At 41.6% G+C, this 14,712-nt stretch overlaps 1 protein-coding gene across 2 annotated transcripts in view; it reads left to right on the forward strand.

Annotated features, from left to right (window-relative positions):
- The first annotated feature begins 959 nt into the window (after positions 1-959).
- The window catches only part of LOC107216540 (T-box transcription factor TBX20-like), a 35,049-nt gene continuing 21,296 nt past the window's right edge, over positions 960-14,712 (forward strand). For both annotated transcript variants that reach the window (XM_015653760.2, XM_046731375.1), the window contains exons 1-3: positions 960-1,310; positions 6,360-6,732; positions 12,918-13,191. In XM_015653760.2, coding sequence (XP_015509246.1) covers positions 1,190-1,310; positions 6,360-6,732; positions 12,918-13,191 — 768 coding nt within the window. In that variant the 5' untranslated portion in view covers positions 960-1,189. The remainder of the gene's footprint in view (positions 1,311-6,359; positions 6,733-12,917; positions 13,192-14,712) is intronic.

Genomic DNA, 14,712 nt, shown 5'->3' on the forward strand with positions numbered 1-14,712 from the left:
AAAAATCTGCGGTATTGTCAATGGATTACGATACACTTTTGGAATAGATTTCAATATCAATTTTTCGTAAAAACTCTACACGTTGTATTTTCTTTTTTATCATGCAAGCTCCCAAAGAATCCTGATTTTTTTTTCTGTAAAATCATTTGTTGAATATCTGAAGTGTTCCAATTACGTTTTGGCGCACTATAGAATTTTGGAGTATTTACTTAAATATAGTTGGAAATATCCTTTCACAATGAACGAATCTTCGGATTATCCAAACAGCTTGGGCTTTAGGTTTATTGACCATAATTGCTCCACCTCGTTACGGGTGAATATAAGTCACCATTTGCCGACTTAGCGCCTGTTCCAAGTGAAACATACATTTTGTCCTGCATTACGAATATTGTGCCTTTTGGTGGTAATCTTGATTGTATACCTATAATCGAAGTGGTGTTGAACTGAAATCGACGGTACTAAAAAACACACGCACATACCCAACTGGACAAAACGCCAGAGAGGTAGTGTAAGATCCTCGCACCAAGATCCTTTGTGGTGATTCTTTAATGGCGGTTCTCTTGTGTATCACGTCACATGCGGTGCGAAACGGGGATCCGGTGGCCGTAACCAGACCAGCAGCACAGTTTGATTTTTCTGCTGCGACGTTCTACGGTAGGTGTGCCTTCGGCGTGGCCGGCGGAGCGCGACGCCCGGTGAACAAACATGTTACTATCCCAATCGATCTGTTCGAGCGCTGAGTGTTCGGGAGTGAAAAGCGGCGATCCTCTCCCTTAAGCGCCTAAGTCCACGCCTCCGATCCCGTTGCAATCACTCTACGCCCCGCCCACCGGGCTCGGATTGGTCATTGGCGGTGTGGGCGGAGCGAGCGCGGCGTTGCGCGCGCAGCGTCTTATCGCTCGCGCTAGCTGTGGAGGGGAGAAGACTGGGGAGGAGGAGCGGAGGTCAGTGAGGATCGGGAAGTCGGCTGGCGCAGACGCGTTGTGTGCCGCGAAAACGCAGCTGAACGAACGCGTATCATCTCGCAACCGAGCGGTGCGCGTGTGGCGATTCCGGATTTTCAACCGGCTAATTCATGTGTGGGATTATCGCTATATCAACGTTTTCTTGAACGGTGCTGAGCGCTGCACGGACAAGGCGCGCGCTAAGTGAGGGAGTGCCGGATACCCTAGTGTTGTGCGACGCAAGAATGCCCGCCAAGGGGGAGAGGGGCAAGGCGACGGACTTCAGCATAGCGGCCATCATGGCGCCCAGAGGTCCTTCGTTTGGACATTACCACCTGCAGGGTCTCGCCAACGGCACCACCAATGGTATGACAAATTCGGCCTTGCCCTAACGCGCTCGGACCACCCGCAAGATTTCCGGGAGTTCCAAAAAACGCGATAGTCATCTAGTACAGAGCGCGATACTTCTTCTTGGCTTGCAGACCTTATGCCCGCTTTACCTGTAGCCCAGAGGTCCGTTCCACCCTCTATTTTCACTGGCTCACAGCGGGGTGCGGGTTTCACTTTCACGGTTCACCAATGCTCGTGCAACAAGACGGTATAACGAGCACGGAAAATTCGACATATCCAAAATTCTTTTGCCATATTTCTGGTCTTCCGTGTTCGAGTTCGCGCATAAAATGATCTTTGTAAGTGATTCTTGTCAAATTCCTTGAGGTCTATGAACTGTGAATTCTTATACGAATTGCGTTAGAGTATTCGGAGCGATTTTGGACAATTAACGTTATTCGTTTATGTATGTTGGAACACTGTAGCTTCCGTCGTGTTCTTCACTAGCTCAACTTTCTTACGCCTTTAGGTCGTAGCTCGATGATACTAATCAAATAATTCGACAGTTGGATGAATTTACACACGGGACACTGTAATCACTTTCGAATCGCATTGACAGGTTTAATCGCAGCCAATAGGCGTGTACTTTTCAATTTTCGCAAGTTGTAATCTGGTTATTAACGTGCCATATCCTAGTGCTAGGTGTAATATTCAAACAGCTGCAGCTGGACTGTTTGACTAGATCTTAATCAGTCTTGATGTACGCATTTTTCTCCAATGAATACGAAATGTGCCGAATATTAGGTATATCGGGATCTGAACGACGTTTCGAAATTCGGCCTCATCGTTGACGACGAATTAGCGCTAAATTTGCTTCACGACGTCTTCGATCGATTCATCGAAAATTTTTCGCAATTATATGGGAGGTGGATTGATCCGTTAATGCAGGATCTTTGTCGACGTGTTTCTTCTGCAGCACCTGGCGTCGTAAATGGCGTCGACTGCATGCATATGTCCTTCCTAAAATAGGGTTACGAGTAATAAAGCAAATATTGAATGAACAAAATTAAATACTCAGTGTAAATAATTGTACATACAAGAAGACAGATGTCGCGTATTACTACTTCAGTATTGAAACATTATGTATCAGGTAACGCTCGATTTTTTCGGAAACGCGTCTATATTTTATTATATTTGAAGAATATTTCATTTTGCTTGAAGCTGTTGTTCATTCTGAAACGTTCCGATGTACTTGACTCGGGATTCTATGATTATATACCGAATCTCCCGCGTTTTTTACCAGTGAGAAACTTGGCAACGGAACCCGAGCCGCAACATTATAACTTGTTTGAACCTCTTTGAGGTTTGAGGGTTACTATATACTTGTAGTTCAGATATGCTAACTCAAATTTCGGTCTGATTTACATCGTCCGTAAACCTCACAGCCGAGTTTTACTCAACAGAGCCTCGAAGTTCTTAAAAACTGTAGATCGAGATTGAACCTGGTATCTGCAGAACTCGAGAAAAGAAAACCGCAAGGATTATTTGACGTCCAAACCAAGAATATTGCATTTGAGTCTTTCTAGGGTCAAATGGGTCCCAATTTTGGTGCTGATTATAACTTTGAAACATCGGAATAAGAACTTTTTGACTTATTTTTTACTCAGGGGTTTCCTATCTGAGAAAGTTTCACTTTAGTGTAAAAAAAAATCGAAATTTTCCCGAGGTCCAAATGAGGTTTAGGTAAAATTTCGAGGCGCTTACGGGTAATTAAGATTAGGTATAACACGTTCATGCGACATCTTGTTTATACTTTCAAACGATTTTACAGATCTCAAATAATAATTGAAAATCTATTTAACGTTGAAATATTACACAGAGAAACGAGTATAGGAAAACTTTACATATGGTAAAGTAGCAGTTGGTTTACCGTCGCAATACGACGATTATTCAGATTCTGTAACACAATTCTTACTATACAAAGTATAAAACTCATCCTCGTTCTGCGACGGTAAATTCAACGCTTATTATGTCGCACGTGAATACTTAGTACAGCTACCCTTTTCTCCGTGTATGCATTTCTAAAATATATCGATGATTTGAAGGTCCGAAGTGTTGGAACTTTTCTCTTCTGCCTGCGATTTTTGTGAAAACACTATTCAGTATTATAAATGTACACAAATTAATCCTCGCACTACTATTCTGACCTATGAAGCTTGGATTTTGATACCTTGTCGTGCTGAAATACCGGATAATGATGTCACAAGTATGGCACGCATTCAAAACACGTTTCAGCTCTCGTGAATGAATTCTATAGTTACTTTTCGTTATTTATATCAATGAATTAAACGTGTAGAAGATTTATTTTCGCGATGTCATTTTATTTCAACAGACTTAATCGGAGAAATACGGAGAAATTTTATTTAGTAAACCCAATTAAAATGTTGAGCGAACGTCACTCGGAATATTCAACGCTACATTTAATCATGGCGCTTATTATTTACCCGCCTTTACTTGTGGTGTGCCAAGTTTTATTATTATATACGATGCCAACGCGATTGCGAATTAATTTGCTTTGCACGCGATCTTCATGTTCGCAATTCAAATTAGTATGATTGATAAAATCCGTCTTGAAGTAGGTACAGCGAAAGATTTTGTCTCATAACAATTTATGCGCACGACTCAAAATGTATCCTGAGAGTTCGCGTACAATATTCCTTTGCCTGCATTGATGATGAATTGGTCTCATATCTGTTCATTATCCACGTTTTAAGTGCGTTTTAAGTGTCACGAAATCGTTGTCGGGGTCCTTAGACGGTAGGAAAAGATATAGGTAGTAAACGTGGCTAGCGCCAGAAGCAGCTGAGCAAAGGAAAGTGTTTTTTCCACTCAACATGCGGTCTTCGTAATTAATTATCCCATGCAACGTCCAATTAAAGCGGCGAGCGCTTCAAGTTGAGTGCAATTTGGATCTAATATTATACTTGCCCCGAACAGTAAAAAATATTAAATTAACCGTGAGCAATGAAAACATGGATCGAAAATGTTTGTCCAGTTCAGCGGTACCGTCACGCGAGAGAACTATAATCGAACAAGGAATTGGTAAGCTCGAGTCGATTGGGTCGAATTTCATTCAAAGAATCATTCTTCCCAAAGTGATACAAAATTCCAAATCCTGAATTCAAGTATAAATAACGTTTAGCTGTTTATCATTGAAAAATTGTTAGAAAATTCTGTTCTTTACCGAATTACGATGGATCAGGTCTCATTTTGTTTGATAATTGGTACTTTATAGTTCACCTGAAACGAATGTTGATTTAAACGTTTATGTATTTTATGATGAAGCACACAAGTTCGCGAATTACGACTTATAAAATAATTTTACACGCAACGTTTTCGCGATTGAATGAAAACCTAAAGAACTTAATTTAACTTTGCAGGAAAATTAGTAGAGAATTTGCCTGTAAAATTTCCCGCAAGTCGAAATTGGTAAGTTGACATATTTTTTACTGTGTATCAGAGATACGTCGTTTTGGAAAAATTTAACTTCATTGAATTTAGCCCGAACTCCCAAACTTTGGATTAGCCATTCGGTTAGTCTCCACAATTTCTTGTCCAACCTGTACACTGTAATAAAAATGCGGTGTGGACAGCTTCTATAAACTATAATTAATTTGTTATCAGTATAAAACGATTTGATGTTAAATTTTCGAATTTGCCACATAAATTGTTTTATGCTAAGCAGTTAACACCGCTAATTTTGTTTAATTTTATCGCTAACATTTTTTACAGCCTACGTCCGATGCAATTTCTTGAACCAACATTTCCAAGGTGTGTCACGGCCTTGTCTCATCGAGATATTAATTATATTTGTCACAAGGATAATTAGTGCCTGGTTCTAAGCGAATCGCGTCGTTTCATCCGCAATGATCCGCTTACCGCCGACGTGCAGCTCATGCCGCGACTTTCACGAGTTACGGTAATTCCTTCTCTGCAACGCATTCGAGCAGTGATTAGCGTGGGTTATTCGTGTAAAATTTTACACTTATACAGTATGTCAAGACGTAACTTTCCTCTCGGTATGCGTATACGTATACCTATGCGCAGATGCATGTGTGAACGATACGTATATACCTAGTATATTGTTGAGGTTCTCTTCAAGCGGTGCTTTCGCACTCGTGGCAACTCGAGCGTTGCCTCATGCTTCAACGCAATTCATATCTTTCTTATTTGTTTCTACAAATTCTTTAGTAGCATCAGCGGCAGAAATAGCTAATAATAATGATAAAAGCACACTTATAGCGTTTCAGCTTGTCGCGGAATCACGTTAACGAATTCAGGGCAACCCTGAACGGTCTTAGTTACAAATATTTTCAGATTTTCTTTAATTTTTTTTTTTGTTCTCTCGCAAAGTCGAGGCGTGCAAAGATCGGAAAGGATGCTAGAACTTGTGTAAATCTTCGTGACAATTCAAATTGTCTAAAACTAATTTTCAAATCAAGTATTCGTTAAAGAAAATGTCGTTACGAGCGTGTTCAAAGTGTTCTTTTTCGCAATTTTGATTGCTAAGATAACTCACAGCTGTGTCAATTAGTGTTTGTTGAGATTGATCTGCACTTGTTTGTGCGATGCTTAGCGAAGACACCGAGCTTCTGTAATTCCGTCTTCTTAAACTTGGATTTATTAAAAGCTCATGGGACGTTGGACCTTTATGGTTCAACGACCAATTACGAAAATCCTTTTTACCTATTTTCCACCTTCTATTAATAGAATCTCTGCAAATTGTGGGAAATGATAGGTTGTATGATCGCGAGAAATTGTCGAAAGCACTTATACGCTGGTTTTCGTTGAGTTTGAGGTTACGACAGCTTGCACGTCTTGTAATTTTCATCCACTTTTCCGATCTGTCCAAGTGCAAATTTGCAATCATTAAAGATACTTCGTCACTCAGGATAGACAAACGAAAGTGTAAAATCTAAAATTTGAACAGTTCCATTCGCGTCTCGATCGTGAGTATCGAGTTTTTTCAACCGAGGAGAAGTGCTTCAAAAATTCCTGACGCCGAGTTTTCTTTCTGTTTACCAGGCGTTCAAACGACGCCAGCGGATCTTGTTGCCGCTGCGACTGCCGTGGCCGAAGAAGTCCTGGACGACGATGACGAGGGTGAAGACGGGGTCGGTGAAGGTGAGAGTGAGGACGCGGAGAGATCGACCAATGACGAGGAGCAGGAGGTCGACGTCGACGTCGAGGAGTGCAGCAGCGTCGAAGACACGTCGCCGAGCCTACTCGAAGAACAAGTCTCAGCCAAGCTTGACGGTGACGTTGAACGGAGACACCGCCGACGGACGAGCTGCAATTCCGACGAATTGCGGGACGTCGAATGTCACTTGGAGACCAAGGAGCTTTGGGACAAGTTCAACGACCTTGGGACCGAAATGATCATCACCAAAACGGGCCGGTAAGTTTGAATCCGAATTCGCCGTTTCGACTTCAACGTTCCGTGCTGAGACAAATCCTGATCGCGTTTACAACCGAGAAATTGGATGCTTTTTTGACGTCGAATTTTGCGGACAAATCGCAATTATATGCAGTTCACTACAATGAGAATAAATTTTATCTTGATGGGTTTTGATCAGTTCCATTTAAAACGAAAACTGGTAATGTACGTTCGTTATAATTCACCATTCCAATTCGATTCCCCAACGTTAAATAAACGTGCCATTTATTCCCACTGGACACTTTTAGTTTATTCTATGCGTGGAATTTTTTTTCTACGGATATTTTGCAGGGTCAAGGATTATCGATTTTACTTGTTAGGTAATCACAGAGCGCTAATAGCTGCTGTTTTCAGTTGTATCGGCATATATCGACCGTAACAAATATGGTGGTACAACACGATTTTACAAGTTTCAATTTTTTTGGCGGGATTTAATCAAAGAGGAATTAGTTTGATGTTTGGTATTCTGCATTACGAAATACAAAAATCTGTAAGAACTCAAAGAAAACATCGTTACTAAGTTTTGGAATATTTTTCCGAATCGAAATGTTTTATTGTTCGTATTTAGGTGACTAGCATAGCTATGGTATCGGAAAAGGTTACCGGTATCCAGCCACCTAACTCAGCATTACCTAAAAACTTTTTAAGTTGTACAAGACCCGTTTAACAAACGTGTCAGTCTCGACGACAATTCAAAATTCAGACCAATCAGGTGGAATTGTGGATCGCGACAGGCGGTCCCTCACCACTGCATCGTCCCTGTTCACCTTCGCTGCTCTTTCTCAGTCAGCTTCTCGTTGATCCTTTCCCACGCTTGGCACCGCGCTAATTCAACCTCGCCGTAAAGTTTTTCTTGCAACGGCAGTTGCACCTATTTGCGTATGTATTTAAATAATGTCAAAATCAACCAGGAAGGGGACAAAACTATACAATTAAAAAGTAAAAACCGCAACGCTTGCTTAAGTTTAAGATTTTGGGGAAAAAGAAAATGTTCTCTTCGCATTTTTTTTCATAACTCGAGAAATCATTGTTGAGTAGAGGTGAAACAAACAACCCATCCGAATCGATGTTTTTATTTTATTCTGGTAACATTTATTTTTTGATTAAGCGTTTGCATTCCTAACATTATATAAACGTAATCAAAAAGTGAGTATGTCATATACATTCGTTCGACAGCTGCATGTGACACATCGATAAAGTATTTTTTACTTCATATCGGTAATAGCGGAAACCAGATGTTGTTGAGATATGCATAGAAATGTAACAGCATCTGCTGACTCTTGAAGAAGCAAAAAACGCAAAAGACACAAAAACACTCTAATCGCTGAACGGCAGATGTCATGATAGTTGTTAAAATGAAAAATACTAAATGAGAAAAATGATGAACAAAAAAAAATATGGTTAGAAATTTCTTCTATCAGTTTTTGCGATCGAGCAATCAAAGCGTTTTAGATTTCGGTAAGCGAGATGCAATTTTCATATAATTATCCGACTGGCCGCACTGCTGCGATGCGCATCGTAATCATACAGCGCCGGAGGATCACCTGCCAGAGTTCATTATATACATACGAATGCAGGTAAATGTGTGATATAAACCCATCTATAAGCTTCGAGTGAAGTGGTCTTCATAGATTACATAGCTTCAGAGCGATAAGCTCACAAAACACCGCATCGTAGTCCTGCGGCAGAAATCGCTGAACCGCCAAAAACTGCCTGTTTTTACTCACCCGTTCATTATACGTACATTATATCACACTTTTCCAACGCGACGTTAACTCGACGAATAACGGCTCCACGAGTAATTTCAAAAGCTTTCACAACGAGCCAAAAGTACCGGCGGGTTTCCTTGCTCACGCGAGCACTGATCATGGGATGAAATAAGAAATCGTCAAGTTTCTGAGAAACGGATTTTGTATTTCATCCTTCAGAATCTTCCTTCCCTCACCAGGTATCAAGGACTAATTTTATCAACCCGCACGACGGTGAGAGTGTAAAAATGCTAGATGCAGCGGATCTGCGAAAAGCACGAAGGCAATAACAGCTCAATAGAGAGTCTTTACAAGCGAGAATCTGAGACTCGACGGTGGCGCCGCCACGTGGCTTGGCTATCGACTGACTGCGAGGTCAGTGCGTGTGTTCCCGTGAGTGTATAAGCCAGGCAGGATGTGTCTATGGGCTGTCACGCGAACTGTTCATCAGTGGCGTCTCACCCACTCGGCGTCCCAGAGGTAGGAAGGTAGGATCGGTAGGCGCTGTGCGCGTCTACCTTTGTGTTAGGGTTGTGCGACATGAAGGCTTGCCGTGGCGGCAGTCTGCACACAATATGCTGTGCGCCAGAGTCCAGATACATGTGACGCGCTAAGAGAGCCGAGTCGGTTAATGTTGTGTGGGTATGGACGCGATACCCGCAGACATAATTACAATAGTGACACCACCTGGCAGCGCGGTAGAGTCGTTAACTCGGCAAACAGTTGAGTAACTTAGATCGCTATAATATCCACTGCTTCCGTAATCCATTTGTTCGACCCTCTCGGCCCGAGTTGCTGACGAGCTCCCGGGCCGCCCGGGTCGCTCCGGGTGGTTTTGCTCGAGGATTGCTTTGCGAGGGTGGATGAAGGAAGAGGGGCAGGGAGGGGGGTCGCGATTATAGGCTCGTTAGAAGCAAAGAGGGCCGTTTGTTTCGGTTTAATTGACCGACTTCTGCAGGATCGCTCTGACTACGGTGTTTTGTCCAGATCGTTCGGATTTCATGGTCCAGACTTTTTATCCAGATTCGCGTATTTCACTCTAGTCCACTATCGTGAAGGCAATTAAGTTCGTCTAAATCCTCTTCGTCTGGTCTAGTTGTTTTGAAAATCATTCCGTACCCTCGACGAAATCAACAAGATAAACCAATTCGCTTGTCCTTAACATACGGGATCCAATAAGCAAAGATATCGACAAGATTGAACAATTCATATTGTGAAACTCTTTTCTGTATTCTTCGTGGTTGCTTGGCACAAGGTATCGTGAACACAAGGACAATAATATATTCCGGTTGAAAAGTTTAGAGTCGGATAAAAATCTTGAGCCACCATGAACCAAGGGTGTCAAAGGTGCGAGAGACGATATATCTATCAGACTCAAAGAGTCACTGAACAAAGATTTCAGGTAAGAATTCTTCGAGGTGATGATTTCGACAGGGGTCGAAGTATATCGCACGCATCATCTGCATGGTAAAACTTACCCAAATGGAACTGGGGATAGTCGCCCAGAATGTAGTTACCTACTGCATACTTTTTCATCTCCTTAATTTTCCGCTCTTCTATTTTCGGAGCAGAGGGAATCTTATTATAATCACCATGAAATGAAAAGTTGAATCTCTTCACTGGACCCATACGTTTTCAGGTCTAGAGAATTATTTTGATAATTTTCAGTTGGATTTCTAGATGTCATCAATTTTCAACGATCGCGATCAAATGGACATTGATGACTCTAGTCTCAACCGATGCGGTTATCTTGGATCCATAACTGGTTGAATTTCGAACAAAAGTCGTGGAGACATCCTTGAGCTATATCCAAAAATGAAAATGTTGTTTACCGACAATAAATCGAAAACGGGTGCAACTATTCGGGTGACATTGAGCGTATTGATTGAGTAGCGAAATCGGCGAAGCCATCTGTGGGTTACTTCAGGAGGCAACGGAATTTGGTAGAACCTGTCGTTTGTATCTAGTTTCGAAAATAAGGAGAACCTATCAAAAGTAAATTTTGGAATTACTGTTTCAGGCAGATATTCACTTCAGTTTTAAAAACATTGGAGTCAAGCTCGGCTAATTATAAGTTTATTTAAGAGTGCTCAATGCGTTGGAAATCAAAAATGTTATAACGAAAGCACAGAAGTTCAAACTTCAAATACTATTTCTGAAATATGTCCTGCTTGCTTTTCTCCATACCACACCGTGATTTCATCGGTACATCCCGTAAGGCAATTTGAAGGTAAATTATGGGCTTTTGAATTTTACGAAAAACCGGTTATGCAAATATTCTGAGGCTCCGTAGAAACTGTTCATAGTCGATGAGGCTATGGTTGTATTCATATTGCACCGGGTGGTCGTTATCAGCAACTTACAATTAGCGATGAGTGTTTATTCAAGTGAATTGCGACTCAATGGGGCTGAACACGGAGTAGATTAAACTTGTGCGAAGACCCAAGTTCCGTTTCGTAACCGCGATTTACGTTCCGTGCCAAACTGTTCTAAGCTTCGATTTGTATAAACAACAGCTTGTAAACTTCTTTGACTTTTGACAATGACTTTATTTCTAATCATCAAAAATTTATATTTCAAACAATCGTTGAGATGTGCAATTCCTCAGATCAACATATTGTGCATTACGGTTAAACGATGTTTCTTAAACAGGCAGAGTGCCAGTTAATCTCCAGTAGATGTTTGTAATAGCGCCACAAAATTGGCTGGCGAAGAACAGTGGCATGATGGGTTTGGTCCCTAAAAATACGCCAAGCAGAAGGTTCAGAGTGATGAAGCAAAATAACGCTTGAGCGTATTTGGCGCAGCTCGTCGTCCTGTCAGAGCTTCTTATGTTCGTCCTTAGGCACGCTTCTCGTTTGACTGGGACCGATGAAGTCAGAGCTTGATTAGTTCGGACATCGAAGCCTAGGCTGAAACGTGCCATGTTCATTTGACAAGCGTCGCGATTGACACTCGAGTTGTTCAAACCTCGAGACTGCGGGATTTGTGCCAAATTTGCATTGATGTCGACATCTTGCGATTCCGGGGAATTGCACGACCCTTGACACAATACGCTCTTTCCTCGAGGCGGTAAATTTTTATACTCGCTGCAGAGAAATGGCATCTTATCAAAGCGTGATTTGGTCCTTTGTTTCCTCTTGGTTACAGTTCAAATGCTGAATACCTGAAAAGGTTGCATCGAGACTTTTTGTCACCGTGTGGGTATAATTTGGACGTTGAAAACTGCAGGGAAAATTTGCAAACTTTTTTTAGTATGCTGAAGATCATTTGTTCCTACGATTACACAATCAGACATTTTCTTCGAATCATGTGTTACGAAAAAAATTCAAAGCAGGGCTGTAAAATGTAATAATGACAGAATAACGTTAATTCTTTCATGACCGAAGAATTCAAGAATTCTGTCACTGAAAAGTGTCGAAGACTTACTAACTTCTTATGAATGTAATTGTTCCGAAATAAGTACGGTATTTTAGTTCCTTCGAATTCAGATCCCAGTTACTTTGTAAATTCATAACATCGTCATCCATCGAATAACTTTCTAGTTGACAGAACTCTCTCTCGTGCCTCCAATTTTCAGTTACTTTTCTTCTTCGCAAAAAACCGCCCTGTGGTCATCACGGCTGTGTTTATGCAGCGAAAGGATTTTCATGACGCCATAGCTGGCGAACTTTAATCTCAAAATTCAACGTGTACGTCAGTGTACGTATTTTGATGATCTGAACATGTTGTTATTTTTCGATTAAACAATTGCTGGCTTCGTTTTATCGATCATGTTCACGGTGTCCAAAGATGCGCACATCAATATTCGCCATGAGATTCACAGTTGACTTTAGTTGGTCCACGGAAGGAGTTATTCTCCTCCATATGGAATTATTCTCATTTCTCAACAGGTCATCTTTGAAGGTATGAGTGACGTCCAATGCATTACATCACTGAATACATAACGATTACATATCGAATAGTCAAAGTCCGAGGTGAAACCTGAGGGACATTTACACATCGAAATTACATACGTCGTTTGCATTTCCATGTTAGGAATTCAGGATTCGTCTTTTTCCGACGCGTTGACTAGTGTAAGATTACATTGAAATCAAATGATAAACGAGTATTTACTTCTGGTCTTGGTCTCGGTAATATACCCCTGGTAATTATGGTATAAATTACAGACTTACCGGTGAGAGCGTAATTGCAATGACAGTGTCGTTAGAAGAAAATCATAAATCCGTGTACGATCAAAGTTCAAGATGAAGAACTTTTAGCCAATGCTTAATTAAACCTGTTCAACTCCAGGCAGCATAGTAGCTTGAATTTTACTGCTGTTATTTCATGCCTGTATCCTATGTTCTCCTCTACGCTGATCAGTAATTCACACTATCGCTTGTATCGATCCGACAGACGGATGTTCCCGACCTGTCGAGTGTCGTTCAATGGCCTGAGATCGGAGGGCCGGTACGCAGTGCTGATGGACATTGTGCCTGTGGACAACAAGAGGTACCGATACGCCTACCACAGGAGCTCGTGGCTAGTCGCCGGGAAGGCAGATCCCCCGGCACCGGCCCGCCTCTACCTTCACCCCGACTCGCCCTTCACCGGGGAGCAGCTGCGCAAGCAGGTCGTCTCCTTCGAGAAGGTGAAGTTGACCAACAACGAGAATGATGAGCAGGGCCAGGTAAGCAATCATTCACGCTTCGCGTTACTTCTTTCACTTTACATCAGCATCCACAAGCACTGAAATGTCTTACTAGGCATATCGGAATAACCGGAGAACAACTATTTTCTCAGACGATGAATGGGGTTACAGTACGTTTCTTTTTATCGCCTCTCATTTTCCGCTATTCTGTCACCAAAGAAGAGGGAATGTGATTTTTGAAAGTCCAGGTCTCACTAGAACTCCACGTCTTTAGGCATTTTGAAAATATCTTCGATCAATTTTTTGATCACGTATCTTTCGAGAACGAATGATGAGATTTTTCCGATTTTGGTCTCAATCGACGCGGTGCTTCCTAACTTAAAATTGACTAAATTTTTAGCAGAATTAGTCTCACCATTCCTGAGGTTCTTGCCACGATAAACAAACGCATCTAGTAAAGTCGAGATAATTTTAGGACCATTCCTTTCACGCACGGCTGTTCTTCGCACTATTTTTTATTCGTCATTCGCGTGATCGGACTTTTCGTTTCCTAAATCTTACGTTTTGTGACTGCTTTTAGCGCTAGTGCGAATAGCGACGGAGTAGATTCAAGATAATTATCCATGACACACAATATCACGTATGCAGATAGTTGTCGGTCTGTAATCCGTGCTACTTTCCCAAATTACAGACGAGCTATCGCCAAGAAGCGAGGTGCTATTCCTTTACAAGTCACGCTCTGGCATATCAACTTTGTTCAGTCGTGAATAAACTCTTTACTTGGCACTATATTAGCTGCCCGCCACTTCGTCCGATCGATCCGCAGGCGAGCTGGTGAAATGTAGGAATATATATCCACGTCACAATGTACGCATATACAGGGACCACAGAAACGCGATTTGTGCGTGCACACCTATTTCGCCACTTGATTCTATTAGGAGACCAGGCTACCAGTATATCCGTCGCGAACAAGACTTTCTGCCACTCTGTTCAATTACAGAAGCTCGTACCTTACACCACACACTCTATGTTCGAGCCACACACGTAGCCATAGGTCGTTAATACAGATTTCACAATAATATGCAGACAGGCTTTTCTTTTCACCGGTTCCTTTATCCTGCGATATAGCTGTCAGTGAAATTGAACAAAATTTCATCGCCGTTTTTACGCGTTCCTTCCAACCCTGCCCCATCCGGAAGTAAATGGAGTTGATCGAGAGAGGGTTCGGTTCAAAATACTGGAGTAAACCATACTTATAGTTCAAAGTATTGCTGAGAAGCAGGTTAAATGACTAAACTTTGTTTTGATTAAGTTCACAAATACAGTTGTACTTCCCTTTGTCGTTTAATCCGCGGTTTCGACAAAATGATTGTTATATTAAATGAAAACATTGTAATATTATCTTATCATTGCATGCGTTAAGGACATCTTGACTCTATTTGATGTATGTGTTGTGTGTGACGTTTTTTGGGTAATAATGTGCGGTTGGATTTATGATACAAGCTCCGAAGAATGTATCGTCATGTCGATCGGGATGAATTCACGTTGCAGTAGCTGGCT

The sequence above is a fragment of the Neodiprion lecontei genome, chromosome 2 (assembly GCF_021901455.1).
Source record: "Neodiprion lecontei isolate iyNeoLeco1 chromosome 2, iyNeoLeco1.1, whole genome shotgun sequence".
Taxonomy (NCBI): Eukaryota; Metazoa; Arthropoda; class Insecta; order Hymenoptera; family Diprionidae; genus Neodiprion; species Neodiprion lecontei.